Source organism: Ruditapes philippinarum, unplaced genomic scaffold (genome assembly GCF_026571515.1).
Source record: "Ruditapes philippinarum isolate M1 unplaced genomic scaffold, ASM2657151v2 ctg5478_1_1_1_1, whole genome shotgun sequence".
Lineage (NCBI taxonomy): Eukaryota > Metazoa > Mollusca > Bivalvia > Venerida > Veneridae > Ruditapes > Ruditapes philippinarum.
The window spans coordinates 82,765-97,460 of NW_026854748.1; the positions used below are offsets into that span (position 1 = coordinate 82,765).

General features: G+C 32.1%; 1 protein-coding gene across 1 annotated transcript in view; it reads left to right on the forward strand.

The window, feature by feature from the left end:
* Positions 1-14,267, forward strand: part of LOC132740927 (palmitoyltransferase ZDHHC9-like) — a gene marked incomplete at its 3' end in the record, with an annotated part of 30,593 nt that extends 16,326 nt beyond the window's left edge. Inside the window, 4 exon segments of the mRNA XM_060728991.1 lie at positions 3,014-3,062; positions 5,074-5,176; positions 12,188-12,297; positions 14,153-14,267. Coding sequence (XP_060584974.1) covers positions 3,014-3,062; positions 5,074-5,176; positions 12,188-12,297; positions 14,153-14,267 — 377 coding nt within the window.
* Positions 14,268-14,696: the final 429 nt, after the last annotated feature.

Consider the following 14,696-nt stretch of genomic DNA (forward strand, 5'->3'; position numbering starts at 1 on the left):
ATTTTCCCTATATGCATATAGTAAAAACTTAAAAAATCTTCTTTTAAAGAACCCAAAGAGCTAGAGCTAAGATATTCAGCATGAAACATCTTCTAATGAGTGTCTATAAAGTTTGTTCAAATAAAAGCCCTGGGGTCAAAATTGGTCCCGCCCAATGGGGTCATTGATTTTCCCTATATGCATATAGTAAAAACTTAAAAAATATTCTTTTAAAGATCTCAAAGAGCTAGAGCTAAGATATTTAGCATGAAACATGTTCTAATGGGTGTCTACCAAGTTTGTTCAAATAAAAGCCCTTGGGTCAAAATTGGCCACGCCCTGGGGGTCATTGTTTTTCCTTATATGTGTATAGCAAAATCTTAAAAATCTTCTTTGAAAAAACCCAAATAGCTAGAGTTTAAATATTAAGCATGAAATATCTTCTAGTAAGAGTCTACAAAGTTTGTTCAAATAAAAGCCCTGGGGTCAAAACTGGCCCCGCCCCAGGGGTGTCATTGTTTTTAACTATATGTGTATAGTAAAAACTTAAAAAATCTTCTTTTAAAAAACCCAATGAGCTAGAGCTTAGATGTTTAGCATGAAACATCTTCTTATGGGTGTCTACTAAGTTTGTTCAAATACAAGCCCTCGGGTGAAAATTGGCCCTGCCGGGGGGGTGGATAACAGGGTGGGGGAGGCGGGGAAATCATTGTTTTTCATTATATGTGTGTAGTAAAAACTTAACATCGTGAAACATCTTCTAATGAGTGTCTTCCAAGTTAGTTCAAATAAAAGCCCTGGGGTTTAAACTGGCCCTGCTCTGGGGGGCTTTATACAGGTGAGCGACCTCAGGGCCATGATGGCCCTCTTGTTTATTATAGAATAGCTTTCAAATAGTACACTGTACTTGTACACTGGAGTAACAGAATTATGATGTAAAGATATTTTATAAAAATAATTGTATTATAAAAATTATTGTAAAAAAAAAAAGCCAAAAACCATTAAAAGCCTGTATCTAAATGACTTTGCCGAGATTCTAACCACCTGATGCTTTGGAGAGAGGTCGAAAAGAAAGTAGAAAAAAATCTTTTAAGAAAGCATGCTGTATTATCATAGTATATCCTGAAATTGATCTTACACATTATCATATCAATATGAAGATGATGTTTTGATAAACAGATATAATACTAGACTTAAGCTGACAATGCACATTATTGTTTAGAGATAATTGAATTTTCATTGCAAGTAATACTCCGGGAAAATTAGGAAACATGTACATTTAGCTTGATTGTACTTATTGCATAATTTATACTTTGGAGGAATTTGAGCTCATTGATTTTCTATGGCCAAACTTACACGTAGTTTACATTATTAAAAATGAATTCTTAGAGGTTTTATTCAGAAATTTTATTGTGTAAGCTACAAATATCACTGACTTAAATATATCAATATTCAATATAAATAATTGATTATAATAATCAATGGTGTGGTATAAATTGGGTATTTGAAGTCATTATTTTCATATATATCATAATATGAATACTGTTTTCATATGCTTTGAAAAGTACAAAATTTATGTCTTCAGACTGCTTTGTGTCACGATATATATTTTCCTGAAATTCTAAATGTATACATGTACCTATAATAATAAGTTTCTTTATGAAACCCAAATTCCTTGTTTAGAATACATGAACATGTATATTTTAGCCTCAGTGGTAATGTGGTTCAGGTTTCTGACTGAATAATTTGGACCTCACTGTTGAGGGTTTGAATAAAGCTAGAAAGCTGCTGCTAGGTTACAGATGGTCTGTAGTAGTCCCTTTTGCCAGAATTCATTGCCGCAACATTGAAGCAGAAAACTGGCTATAATACCTGAAAACTGTTAATATATATGTATGACATTTAAACACAGATACAGGAAATATAAATGAAATGAAGATTCTTAATCATGAATGTTGTAATGTTTTCTTTAAAAGATGGAACAGAACATATACTGTACAGTAACTCAATTTGCTTTTGTGCTGACTTGTGTCCATTTATTTCTTATCTTTTAGCTGTAAGAAATGCAAAGAATCAAATTTGATTAGGGTTGAAGCTAGGGAAATGGCTGTCCACTTTACTAATATAAAGTCACCTATCAGTCTAATAGATTAGATATAGACTTGGTTATTAGATTTACTTCTTAAATTAATGTTGTCAGTGGTCCAGAATTATTAGAGAGTCTGAGAAATCTATTGCCAGGTTTTTCTTGGCCACTATATTATTATCAATATGAAATCTCAAGTTTTCTGTCCGTTTCTTTCACATGTATGTCAATATTAAAAAGATATATATCTGTATGTTAATGATACCCTTTATGATATACATATTCAATGAAGTGTATAGAATATGATTGTCATAAATTCACTGTAAAGTATCTCAAAAAAGATTTCCAACCATAAATCTAAATTTATTGTCTAAAAATATTGTAGCATGAATATCAACTTAGAAAAAAACTTTTATATTGACATTTTCACTATCCACTAGCATACAATCAATTTGAAATTGCTTCTCTTAAAAATATTTTTTTTCAATTTTGAAATACAATTCCCTTGAGAGTAATATAATAAAACTTAGCGAAATTGTGTAGGCCTAGCTTGTGCATGATCCAACGTAGAGGCTGTAACAGTATATTGTGATTTCTATTAAACTTAACTGCAATGAAAACAAACGATATCTGAACCTTGAAACATTGATCCTCATTTTTGCCAATATATCCCCTTGCATTGACTTTATTGCAGTATTTAATTTAGAGAATTAATTAGGGCATTAGAATAAGTTGTCTCACAGGACTAGGGAAGATGACGGCACAGAGATATAAAGTACTAAAATAATGGTCTCGTAGACAAAGACAGTTTCCACATAGAACATAACAATCAAGCAAGCCTCCAAACAAATACCATCTTGTAAATTATATATATAAATATTTGCTGAACTTGTTTTATGTTTTTGAAGATTGTTAGGGAATTAATCAATGATTATGTTTATATTGCAGGTTCCCAAGCTGATAATTTCCTTCATGCAATGAGAGATTCTCCAGCTAGATATCCTTTCATATTGATTAGTTCTTAGCAAGACTTCTGTCTTATCTGCCTGTCTGTTTGTAAATACACATCTTTTTTCATTATCCAAAATTCTACATCTCATTTTGAGCTTCAGGCTGTTTAGAAGAAAAATTCTACTCGTTACAATCACTGGGTTGTTGCTGTTGTAATTGTTATGAACAAACTTTGATGTAGCCTATTATTCAAAAACTTTTAAAGGTATCAATATGAAACTTGGAATAGTAAGTACTTGCTTATCATTATAAGTTAAAGTTGTAATACAACGTTTATTATTCTAAAAGCCGTTTTGGAGTTATGCCCCTTTTTATCTTAGAAATATTTGACAAAATTGCTTTCAAAGTATATTATATAATGATTTGAAAACCATCAAAGGTAACAGCTTGAAACTTGATTTCTTGATTATTATGGCAAGATGAAGTTGTAACACTAGGGACATTATTTAGAAATATATATTACTTGGGGTTATTCCCCTTTTCAAATTTTGATTTTTTTAAAATTTTGTTATTTATACTATGAAAGATACTGTACTTATTCTTGGCATAGTTGCTAATATGGACAAGGCATTTCCTGTAGGACAAGGGCTATAACTAAGTGATAAGTCTTTCCAGAGTTATGTCCTTTTTCACATGTAGAATGACCAAACTTTTGTATAAATAGCAGTATTTTGAACATAAACATTCAAAAAGTTATTCATCAATTGAAAAGTGAAGTGTGTAACAGCCATATCACTTGTGAATATTTTTGTCATTGCCCTTAACAAACGAGTGTAATGTGATAATCACATGATATGCTCTTGTTAAATAAATTTTTTTCTGTCTAATTGAAATTTGAGCTTGAAATATCATTTGTATTGAATCTCTCCTAAACTTCAGACATTAAAACCTTATTTGAACAGCAACATTGAATTGATTATTTTAGATGAACATTTAAAGCTCATTTTAACTGCAATTTTGTTAATGATCTTGAGAATAACTTTAGTTAAAAGCCAGCTCAATTTAAAACGTCTGCTTCAGAAGTACTGAATGATTGCCAACCATTTTTGTGAGCCTTATTTAGAAACGTCATTGCCTGAAGTTTTGCTAGATATATTGACATTTGACGTATTCTGAAGGCAATTAGAAAACTATTTTTTTTACAGTTGTTCAAAATGGGATCTGTTTCCAAACTTAGAAATAAATTGGTCAAGTTAATTATGCTTCAACAAAATAAATACAATGTACTTTTAAAAAGAAGATTTGGCCACCTTCTTAAAATTTTTCTTTATCCATATAATTATATATATATATATATATATATATATATAGACATTCCGATTACAGTAACTTTTTTTAAAACTTCTGTTTCTTAGTTTCATTGTACAATGTAAACTGAAAGCAAGCAAGAAAATGCCTGAAACTAGATGTATTAGCAAGATTGGGAGATTATGTAAATGGGTTACTTAATATTGCCATCATAGGCACAATGTTAGAAAAGATTTCAACCAGTATTGATCGGAAATCTCTTATCTTGACATTTTGTATTTCATCTTTTTATAGAATATTTTCTTATCTCATGATATACGTATTTCTGAAGACTTAAGGGCATTTTTATGTAAGATGATATGTTTAGGCCTAAGACATTTTTTCAGCTTTTAAGTAAAATAATGACATTGTATAATAATGGAAATTTCTAAAAAATAAAAAAATACCTTAATTCCAATAGATTTACTCTTTTTTTCTATTTGTGAATTTTTGACTAATTATTTTTTCTTTGTTATCAAATTTGGTTTCTCAGAAGCAAATAACTTAAAAGCTCTACTAACTTTGTCCTCACGTTTTAAAACATGTAACTATAATTTTACTATTAACTTGAGATAATGACTTGATGTTCCAGTGAGATTTTTTTTTCTCTATTTGTGTTAGTTTTAATTATTCTTATTATAAGAGTCTCCATGCTTTTATGGTAAATAATTTGCATCAAGTACTAATGTTATCTCCTTAACAGAACTAACTATTGTTGAGGCAATTATTTGTTTCTTTTCTGTGTGGTCTATAATTGGCCTGGCTGGGTTTCATACCTACCTGGCAGCCAGCGAGCAAACAACTAATGAGGATGTGAGTCATATTGTTGTCATAGCAACACTTTGTTGGCTTACTGCTTTATTTTACCCTGCTTTTATATTATGATTTTGCTTTATTTGGTTATTGTGCATTTATTGGTTTCTTTATTTATCAAATATGAAAATATTTTGCATTAATATTCTCTGCAGCTGGGAACATTTTTTAATGTCTTAATTTTTTTTAGTACTTTGTTTCTTTAAATTTTGACACAGAAACAAATTATGCAATGTGTATCAAGCTAATTATAATCCTGATTATAAAGTTCTCCTGGAACATAAAGATCACGTTCTTGTCTCAAATGTTGAGCTTGAAAATGTCTGTAATAAATAGCCAATTAGGCTCTGTAAAGTCATAAATACCTTTAGGTAAAAACATTTATTTCTTGTCATAAAAGATACAGAAAATTCTCCATTAGTGGAAAAAAAAATATTGAAGGGCATAATTATTATTTGCATTTAACAGAATGATGACAGTCCTATTTTGTTTTTACCTTGATTATTTTTGTCATGCTAAGAAGTTTTATTTTTTATTTCTAATGTACACACTGTTAAGGATATCTTGTCAGTTGAAGAAGTCATTATACTGTGCCATGATATACATTTGTATTTTGTAGATGAATTGATAAGACAAATACAAATCCAATGCATTATGGATATGTTAATGGACATAAGATACATTTTCAGTAAATGAAATTGCTTGACGGTAATATAAAATTTTGTAAGCATGATAAAGAATTGTTACTAAACCCTGAGCCTGCTAAGGGCAACATTTAGTACAAAGCAAGATCAGATTGTGGACCAAGACCTGACCTGCAATGTTCACTATTCAGTCAATATATATTTTGAATTTTTCCTGAATATGATGACTGGTTTTGTCCAGATTGAAAGATTTACATGCCATATAAGATATTTACTGTGGTAAAGGTTAATTTATACAGTTCTCTGCTGTCACCATAATCAGACTTGCTAGTAAAGATTTTATATTTCATATCGTAGATGATTTATTTCATTCATTGAAGATGCAGATTATGTTCCAAGTCAGTAAGGTTTGCCCTCCGTAAATCAATAAGTTTTAATTAATGCGTTCTAATGTTGCATACAAAAACAGAATTGCAATAACTTCAATTGACAATTCATCCTGAATGATATATATCTACGTTTTGATTTATTGTTTCAATTTCGATGTTGTTGTTATTGTGCAGTTTGATTTATTTATTTGCCTTGACTGTATTTCACTGTGATAGAAATCATTATATGTTTTTTCTCTGTCTGGTCTGTGGTAGGACTTACAGGATTCCATACCTATCTTGTATCATCACAGCAAACTACAAATGAAGATGTAAGTAAAACCCAGTGTGGTCACATGATACAGTTTTATGTTTATAGTTTTTAGTTTGTCTATTCAAAGAATAGGAAGAGGTATAGTACTCGCCTTCAAGTGTTGCCATCACACTTTGGTTAAGTTTTTGCGTGCAAGTTGGTGTCTCCAAAACCACTGAAGGTGATGGGTTGAGACTTCACACACTAATGTTCTCTGTGATTATCCGATATAATGGGCACAGTTCTCTGTGATTATCTGATATAATGGGCACAGATCCCATAACTCTGAATTACCTATTTACAGAGTTATGCCCCTTTTTAGCTCACCTGTCAGAAAGTGACAGGGTGAGCTTTTGTGATTGCTTTTCGTCTGTCCGTCGTCCGTAAACTTTTACTTTAAATGACATCTCCTCATAAACCACTAAGCTAATTTCATCCAAACTTCACAGGAATGTTCCTTTGGTGGTCACCTTTAAAAATTGTTCAAAGAATTTAATTCCATGCAGAACTCTGGTTGCCATGGCAACCGAAAGAAAAAACTTGAAATATCTTCTTTTAAAAAAACCCTAAGAGCTAGAGCTTAGATATTCGGCATGAAACATCTTCTAGTAAGTGTCTACCAAGTTTGTTCAAATAAAAGCCCTGGGGTCAAAGTTGGCCCGGCCCCAGGGGGTCATTGATTTTCCCTATATGCATATAGTAAAAACTTAAAAAATCTCCTTTTAAAGAACCCAAAGAGCTAGAGCTACATGTAAGATATTTAGCATGAAACATGTTCTAATGGGTGTCTACCAAGTTTGTTCAAATAAAAGCACTGGGGTCAAAATTGGCCCCAGGGGGTCATTGATATTCCTTATATGTGTATAGCAAAAACTTAAAAAATCTTCTTTGAAAAAAGCCAAATAGCTAGAGTTTAGATATTAAGCATGAAACATTTTCTAGTGAGTTTCTACCAAGTTTGTTCAAATAAAAGTCCTGGGGTCAAAATTGGCCCCGCCCCGGGGGTCATTGATTTTCCATATATGTGTATAGCAAAAACTTGAAAATCTTCTTTTAAAAAACCCAAATAGCTAGAGTTTAGATATTAAGCATTAAACATCTTCTAGTAAGTGTCTACAAAGATTGTTCAAATAAAAGCCCTGGGGTCAAAACTGGCCCCGCCCCAGGGGTGTCATTGTTTTAACTATATGTGTGTAGTAAAAACTTAAAAATCTTCTTTTAAAAACCCAATGAAATAGAGCTTAGATGGTTAGCATGAAACATCTTCTTATGGGTGTCTACCAGGTTTGTTCAAATAAAAGCCCTTGGGTTAAAATTGTCCCTGCCGGGGGGGGGGGGGGGGGGTGGGGAGCTATATACAGGTGAGCGACCTCAGGGCCATCATGGCCCTCTTGTTTATGGTTGTTTAGACAGCTCTTGTTACTAAGACATCTAAAAGTCTCTCCCTATGTCGCTATTGTGCATGTGATAGGTTCAAAATCTGCTGAGCATGTTGAATTCTGTCATGTGGGGTATTATTCAGCTAGCTTGCACAAGAGTTGGTGGGTTTACCCAAGTGTCTTTCTTCACTTATATGATATACTGGATTTACTGGACATACTTTTGGTCTTCACTCAAGAAAATTGCCAAGTTACCTAAGGCAGTGTTAGTTGGCAAACACAATTGATAGGAGAAAAATGACCCAAACAGATCAAAGTGTCTGTATTCTAAAGTCATTTAAAGTTAAATTATATTTAAAAAGAATATTAACATCTTTCTTTTTATTATTGCCCTTATTTTAATTTATTAATATGGCCTTGGTGCTTAGAGAAGTTGAGTAGTTTAAAAAAGCCACCAAATTATTTTGGTATGACACATTGTTTACCACAAAGTTATATTGCACTTTTATGAACCAAGGACCATTGTTTCATTACAGAGTACAGTAGTATTGATTCTTGTTAAAATGTAACATAAATATAATTACTTTTATGTACTGAATAATGGATAGATAGAATTGAATATTCTCATATAAAACTGTCCTTTAGTCACTATAAGCCAGTGCAAATTGATAAAAAAAGATAATCCAAAAATAATAAAAATAAAATAAATGCATTTTTAGAATTTGATATATACACATGTAACATTAAGTGTCTCTCATAAAGGGGGAGATATTACAAGAAACATGATACTTTCCTCAAAAACAAATATCTCAGAATGTTAATTAGAAATTTTCTGTGGTTGTTAAAGCTCCATGTTATTAGCTCATTATTCAAAATGGAAATATTGTCTTGAAAATTTTGCTGTGGCTTACTTGTTAGGAAAACAAACTTATTAAAATGGCAGTATTAAACCTTGCCCTACTGAATTTGTGTAAATTTCTTGTTAAGTTTTGAATTTTGAACTGTTTTATGAGTAATTTGATAACTTAAGTATCCAAATACTAATATTAGTATTATTCTGCAAGGCCAAACATGGTGTGTAGGCTGCAGGCTAGCTCTGTATTTATAAGACTGGTCATTATTACTTCTTAGACTTTTGTGACACCTTCATTTTATGAAGGGGTATTTTAAACAAGCATCATTATTATCTACTTGAGACTATTTTATACTATACAAAGGCTACAGGAATCTGTTGCAGACAAAAAATGTACCTAATTACTTTAGAAGACAAAGAGTTGGTTGTACTGTATGTCAATTGACATCAGAATTATGAGATGTTCAAGCCTCTAGTTGTACAGTGATAAACAGTACATCATGTCAGGCCATTTATCTTCCATTGCTGGTTCATCTTTTGAAAAGTTAAATTTTATTTGTTAGTAGCCCAGGCTAGTATTGGTGCTGAATCTGAAAAACACTTAACAATGTTCAAGTTACTGCTTTTTGATAAAACTGCAGAGTTATTGTTAAAGATTCTAAACCTAACAAACATACAAGACAACAATGTATAAAATAGAGACATTTTATTACTTGATTGATTACAAATGCCAGACATCATCAGATCATGTCCTGTTATACCCTGGAGAATGTTTAATTTCTAATAAATCGTAATCCATCATGATCAGTGTCTGGCCAGTAGAGTGGACAATGTTATTTTCCTCGCAATATACACAAAATCTGCAATTGAGCAGAGAAATTTAGTTGCTTAGATAAGTGTTTATTTCTCAGATTTAGAATAATTTTCATTGCCACTAAATTTAAGATTCAACTCTTTGACAAATAAGCAGTTGTACTCGGCCAGGGTTGACCTCAGCAATTCTGCATCACACTTTGATAAGTTTGTACATGCAAGTTAGTATCTCCAAAACCATTGAAGGGAATGGCTTTAAACTTCAGTCACTTTTTTGAGAGCATAATAAGAGGTCACTGTCCAAGACCCATAACTCTCACCTGGATTTTGACTGAATTATTGCCCATTTTGAACTTTTGAAAATTCTACATTATCCAGGCTCTTGTTTAATTGACATAATCCAGGGTCTTGTTTTACTATCAAACACTGAGAATAGTCAAACTCAGTCCTACAATCAGCTCTTTTTGTGTTATGAAAGCAATATTAAAAATTTATTAGGAAAGAGTGAAAATGCAATTTGTGCAAAAAGAAATTTTATTATGACAAAAACAAAACTCTTATACTAGTACATATACAATGTACCTGAAAATTTGCAAGAATTTACCTGAATTTGCAAGAATTTTCAGATTGCTCATTTTAACAGACAATACTGAGCTCTAAACACACCCTGCTGGACACAAAAGCAATTAGCCTTTACCCCAGTATTTTGCCATTCTGCACTTCCATGTAGTTTTATATCAGGCTCTATACAGATGGTAGCTCAATGTTTGTATTTTAATATTTAAACTGAGTGGGTTGTTCTAAATTCAAAGAAGTGTAATAATTCATTACACAAATTTAGAGTTAAAATTTAACCATTGGTGCCTTTTTATATATGTAAGTAGTCTGCAAAAAAAGTTCTGTTTCAGCCACAGGTTAATTCTTTTGGCTTCCTTACCGTAATCACACATCTATTATTTTGGCTTCTTTGCCATTGGAAGGGTTAAAAAATTTCCAATCAAATATAGACACAGTTTTAACAGCCATAGTTGGTACATGGCAGGTTGTTGGAAAGATTTTTGGTCTTTTGGCATTTATCAATTTGTTACTTGTTCTATTCTTGTTCTCAGTATAATGAATGTACCAGAATCTATACTTCCTATTTTGGTATCATTGGTGGTGGTTTTTGTCTGATTTTGAGTGCAGTCTTTCTTTGCAAAAAGCCAGATTGATGATTTTAGAAATAAATAATTAAGCAATTGACTATTTTTGTTAATTGTATAGCCTTAAAGTCTAGTTAACTGCTACTGAAGCTTCTCCAACTTTAATTTTTGTGTTTATACTTGAATGTTTTCATATATTATTGAGCATTTATGTCATAGTGAACTTTATTGCATCAAAATAGTCTTTAAATAAACAAATAACATAAGTGAACAGTATGGTACAATTAACAGTAAGAATAAAATGCCATCTTTATATACTTAATGTTAAAGATTTTTTGGTTAAAATCACAATTTTATTGAACTTATGAATTGGACTTCAAACTTTGTCATGCTTTAGACCTTTTTTTGAACTTTATATATTTATTTTGACAGATTTCAATACGTAATGCTTAAAACATTTAACTTTCTTAGTTTGTGTAAAGAACTTGCCTAGACTTGAATTAGGAACAGTCCGTTCAAAATTTATGGTATTTTGAAATCAAAAAATATAAAGTTGAGCTTTTACCAGTATAGAGCCTGATCAGACTGCAGGGCAGTTACAGGCAGACCTGGCTTTATATTGATGGCAGATGCTTATCACTTGGTTCCTGGGGGTTTAATCCTTTAAAATAAGTTATCAATTGTAAAGAGAAAGTGCAGACTTGAAGATTGATTTGGCACATTACTGGTGACATAGGCAAGAAGTATTAAATATTCACTGCAATGATTTGGTTGCATATTATTGTAATTAGATGCCTTTAAAAATTTCTTTAAATACAATGTATAGAACTTTCTCTTCCAGCAAAAGGCACCAGTATTTTCTTACAATTAAAGTTGAATTTCATCTCATATCAGTTCTTCAATTTTTAAATACAATATCATAAATAAACAGATATTTGTTTTCCATAAGTTTGGTATTACAATTTTCTAGAAGGTCATTAGACAATAGTGATGTAACGAAACACCACGCTTAAATTCTTTTTTCGAATTTTGTATTATTTTTGGTTGTGAATTTGATATATATGTATTATTTCTAGGTTTATTCAGAAAAAAAAAACCCTTCAGGGAAAAGCCTAGTTAAGATAATAGGAGAAAAACTTTGCTATCTAATATACCCATGGCGATTATTTGAATTAATTTGGAATTTTCTACAATCTCTTAAGATTAAAACTGACAAGTTTATTAAACTGAAAATATTAGTTACTGTAATTTACTGTAACAGTTATTTCCAAGATGATTGTTTTGTAGTTTTGATGTAATAACCTAGTTATATATCCGTTCTAAAAAAAAGAACAAACAAATATTTTTATACACAGCTACTGACAATGATTTTGTTAATCTTCTTATGGGAGAGTATTTCTTAACCAGATAGTTTGTATTTCATGTTTAGAGGAAGAAAAATTAAATAAATATATTTGAGGTTACATGTACCTGATATCTCTCTGTCTTATTTGTTTCAGATAAAAGGCTCATTTTCATCTAAAAGAAATCAAGAAAATTTTAATCCTTACAGTCATGGTTCTATATTCAAAAATTGTACAAGTGTTTTATGTGGACCAAATCCACCAAGGTAAGACTGTTATATGTTATCCCTATGTTTCTTCTATGTTTGTGAAATTGTGAGGAATAAATTGATGCTAAAGTTTAATAAGCTTGTTGCTAAGTGAAATAGATCAGCTGTTTGTTCATAGCCAGGTTTAAAAACCTCTGTAATCTGTTCAATGAAACATAAGTTATCTTTCAGAGGGCATACAGTATTCTGTATTTTTTAGCTCGACTATTCGATAAGAATAAGTAGAGCTATTGCAGTCACCCGAGCGTCGGCGTCGGCGTCCGCGTCGGCGTAACCACTTATGTTAAAGTTTTTGTAATAGTTCAAATATTTTCAAAGTCCATTGACATATGGCTTTGAAACTTTGCACACTTGTTCACCATCATGACCCCAACCTGTAGACAGGAGGAGGTAACTCTATCAAGCATTTTGACAGAATTATGCCCCTTTTTAGCTCGACTATTCGATAAGAATAAGTAGAGCTATTGCAGTCACCCGAGCGTCGGCGTCGGCGTCGGCGTAACCACTTATGTTAAAGTTTTTGTAATAGTTCAAATATTTTCAAAGTCCATTGACATATGGCTTTGAAACTTTGCACACTTGTTCACCATCATGACCCCAACCTGTAGACAGGAGGAGGTAACTCTATCAAGCATTTTGACAGAATTATGCCCCTTTTTCGACTTAGAATTTACGTTAAAGTTTTTGTAATAGTTCAAATATTTTCAAAGTCCATTGACATATGGCTTTGAAACTTTGCACACTTGTTCACCATCATGACCCCAACCTGTAGACAGGAGAAGGTAACTCTATCAAGCATTTTGACAGAATTATGCCCCTTTTTCGACTTAGAATTTACGTTAAAGTTTTTGTAATAGTTCAAATATTTTCAAAGTCCATTGACATATGGCTTTGAAACTTTGCACACTTGTTCACCATCATGACCCCAACCTGTAAACAGGAGGAGGTAACTGTATCAAGCATTTTTTTTACTATCAAGCACTAAGAATAGTCGAGCGTTGCTGTCCTACCGACAGCTTTTGTTTATAATAAATATGCATCCACTACTGGGTGTGGGGGTTATGGGGCATACAGATTTATGTATAACCGTTCAGCTGTCATGCTAGTAAGTTATTCATAGACTTAAGGGCCAGTTACACAGACGGCCGGTCCCCAATCGGTCATTTAATTTTAAATTTACTTGCTGTTATGATCGGTTGTCATGCGTGATTTTATTTCTGGTTTTCTGTGTAAACGGCCATTGGTAAGAGAAAGCAAAACTCAAACAGGGTTGGATCGGTGATAAAAATGCTGAAATACTATCGGTTTTTATCGTTTGTAAATAGGAGCTAAATCGGGCGTAACGCTGATTAATCGGTGTTTGATAGCTAGTCATCAGTGGTTAAACACTTTCCGTCAGATATGGCCGGTGATTCATATTTGGTTATCTTTGTCTGATCGGCGATATTGGTGATTAAGAGCTTGCATATCTCGTGATATAGGTTGCTGTCGGTTATTTGTAAAATATTTTCACCGATCAAGAAATTTAAACATGTTTAAAAATCCCAATCGGTAATTTTTCACCGATAAAACTTATCTTTCCCCAATAGCAGTTGATAGGTGGAAAACAGGTGACCAATAGGTGATATCGGTGTTAAATACGTTGTCATCGGTTCACTCCATAATTTGGTAAAAAAAACTACCGATCAATCACCGATGGCTCTGTGTAACTGGGGTGTTACAAAACAGTGGAATGTGGGAGCATCTGTCTTCTATTGACACATTTCATGTATTCAGTGTTACATAAATTTTTAGATATAATTCAGTGCCTATATCTGATATATTTCAAATATTAATGCTTGTTTAATTTCAGTTTGATTGATAGAACAGGATTAATAGTTGCAGACAACTCACAAGTTCACCCGGTTAGTAAAGATAGCTCGGTTAAAAGAGATTATTATGGTTCAACCACAGTCACTAAACAAAAGGTGTGTGTTTTCACATTTTTTTTTCATCGAGATCATTTTTAGTTTTAAGTAAAACTGTCAGTATCAAAATGCTAACATGGCCTAGTGGTTAAGGTGTCTCTCTATCCAATCTCAATCTTGGGTTCAAGCCATACTGGGGCTATAACCATGATTCTTCATATGACACCAATATTGGTTAGTTCCAGGAAGCAGACTTGAGATTGGTTCATATAACGAAGCTCTTAACTTTCATTGCAACCAAACTAAAATTATAAATATGTTAAAGTTATTGTTATAATAGAACTCTAAGAGAGAATAACATCATAAACCAGATGGAGTGATAAATTTTCGTTTAGCTTCACAATGTCATCATGACCAACAAATTTAAGTCTAGAACTACTTATTGTGAGAAAGCTGTCTGACTAGGTTGATCGTCTGTGGTTCTACTCG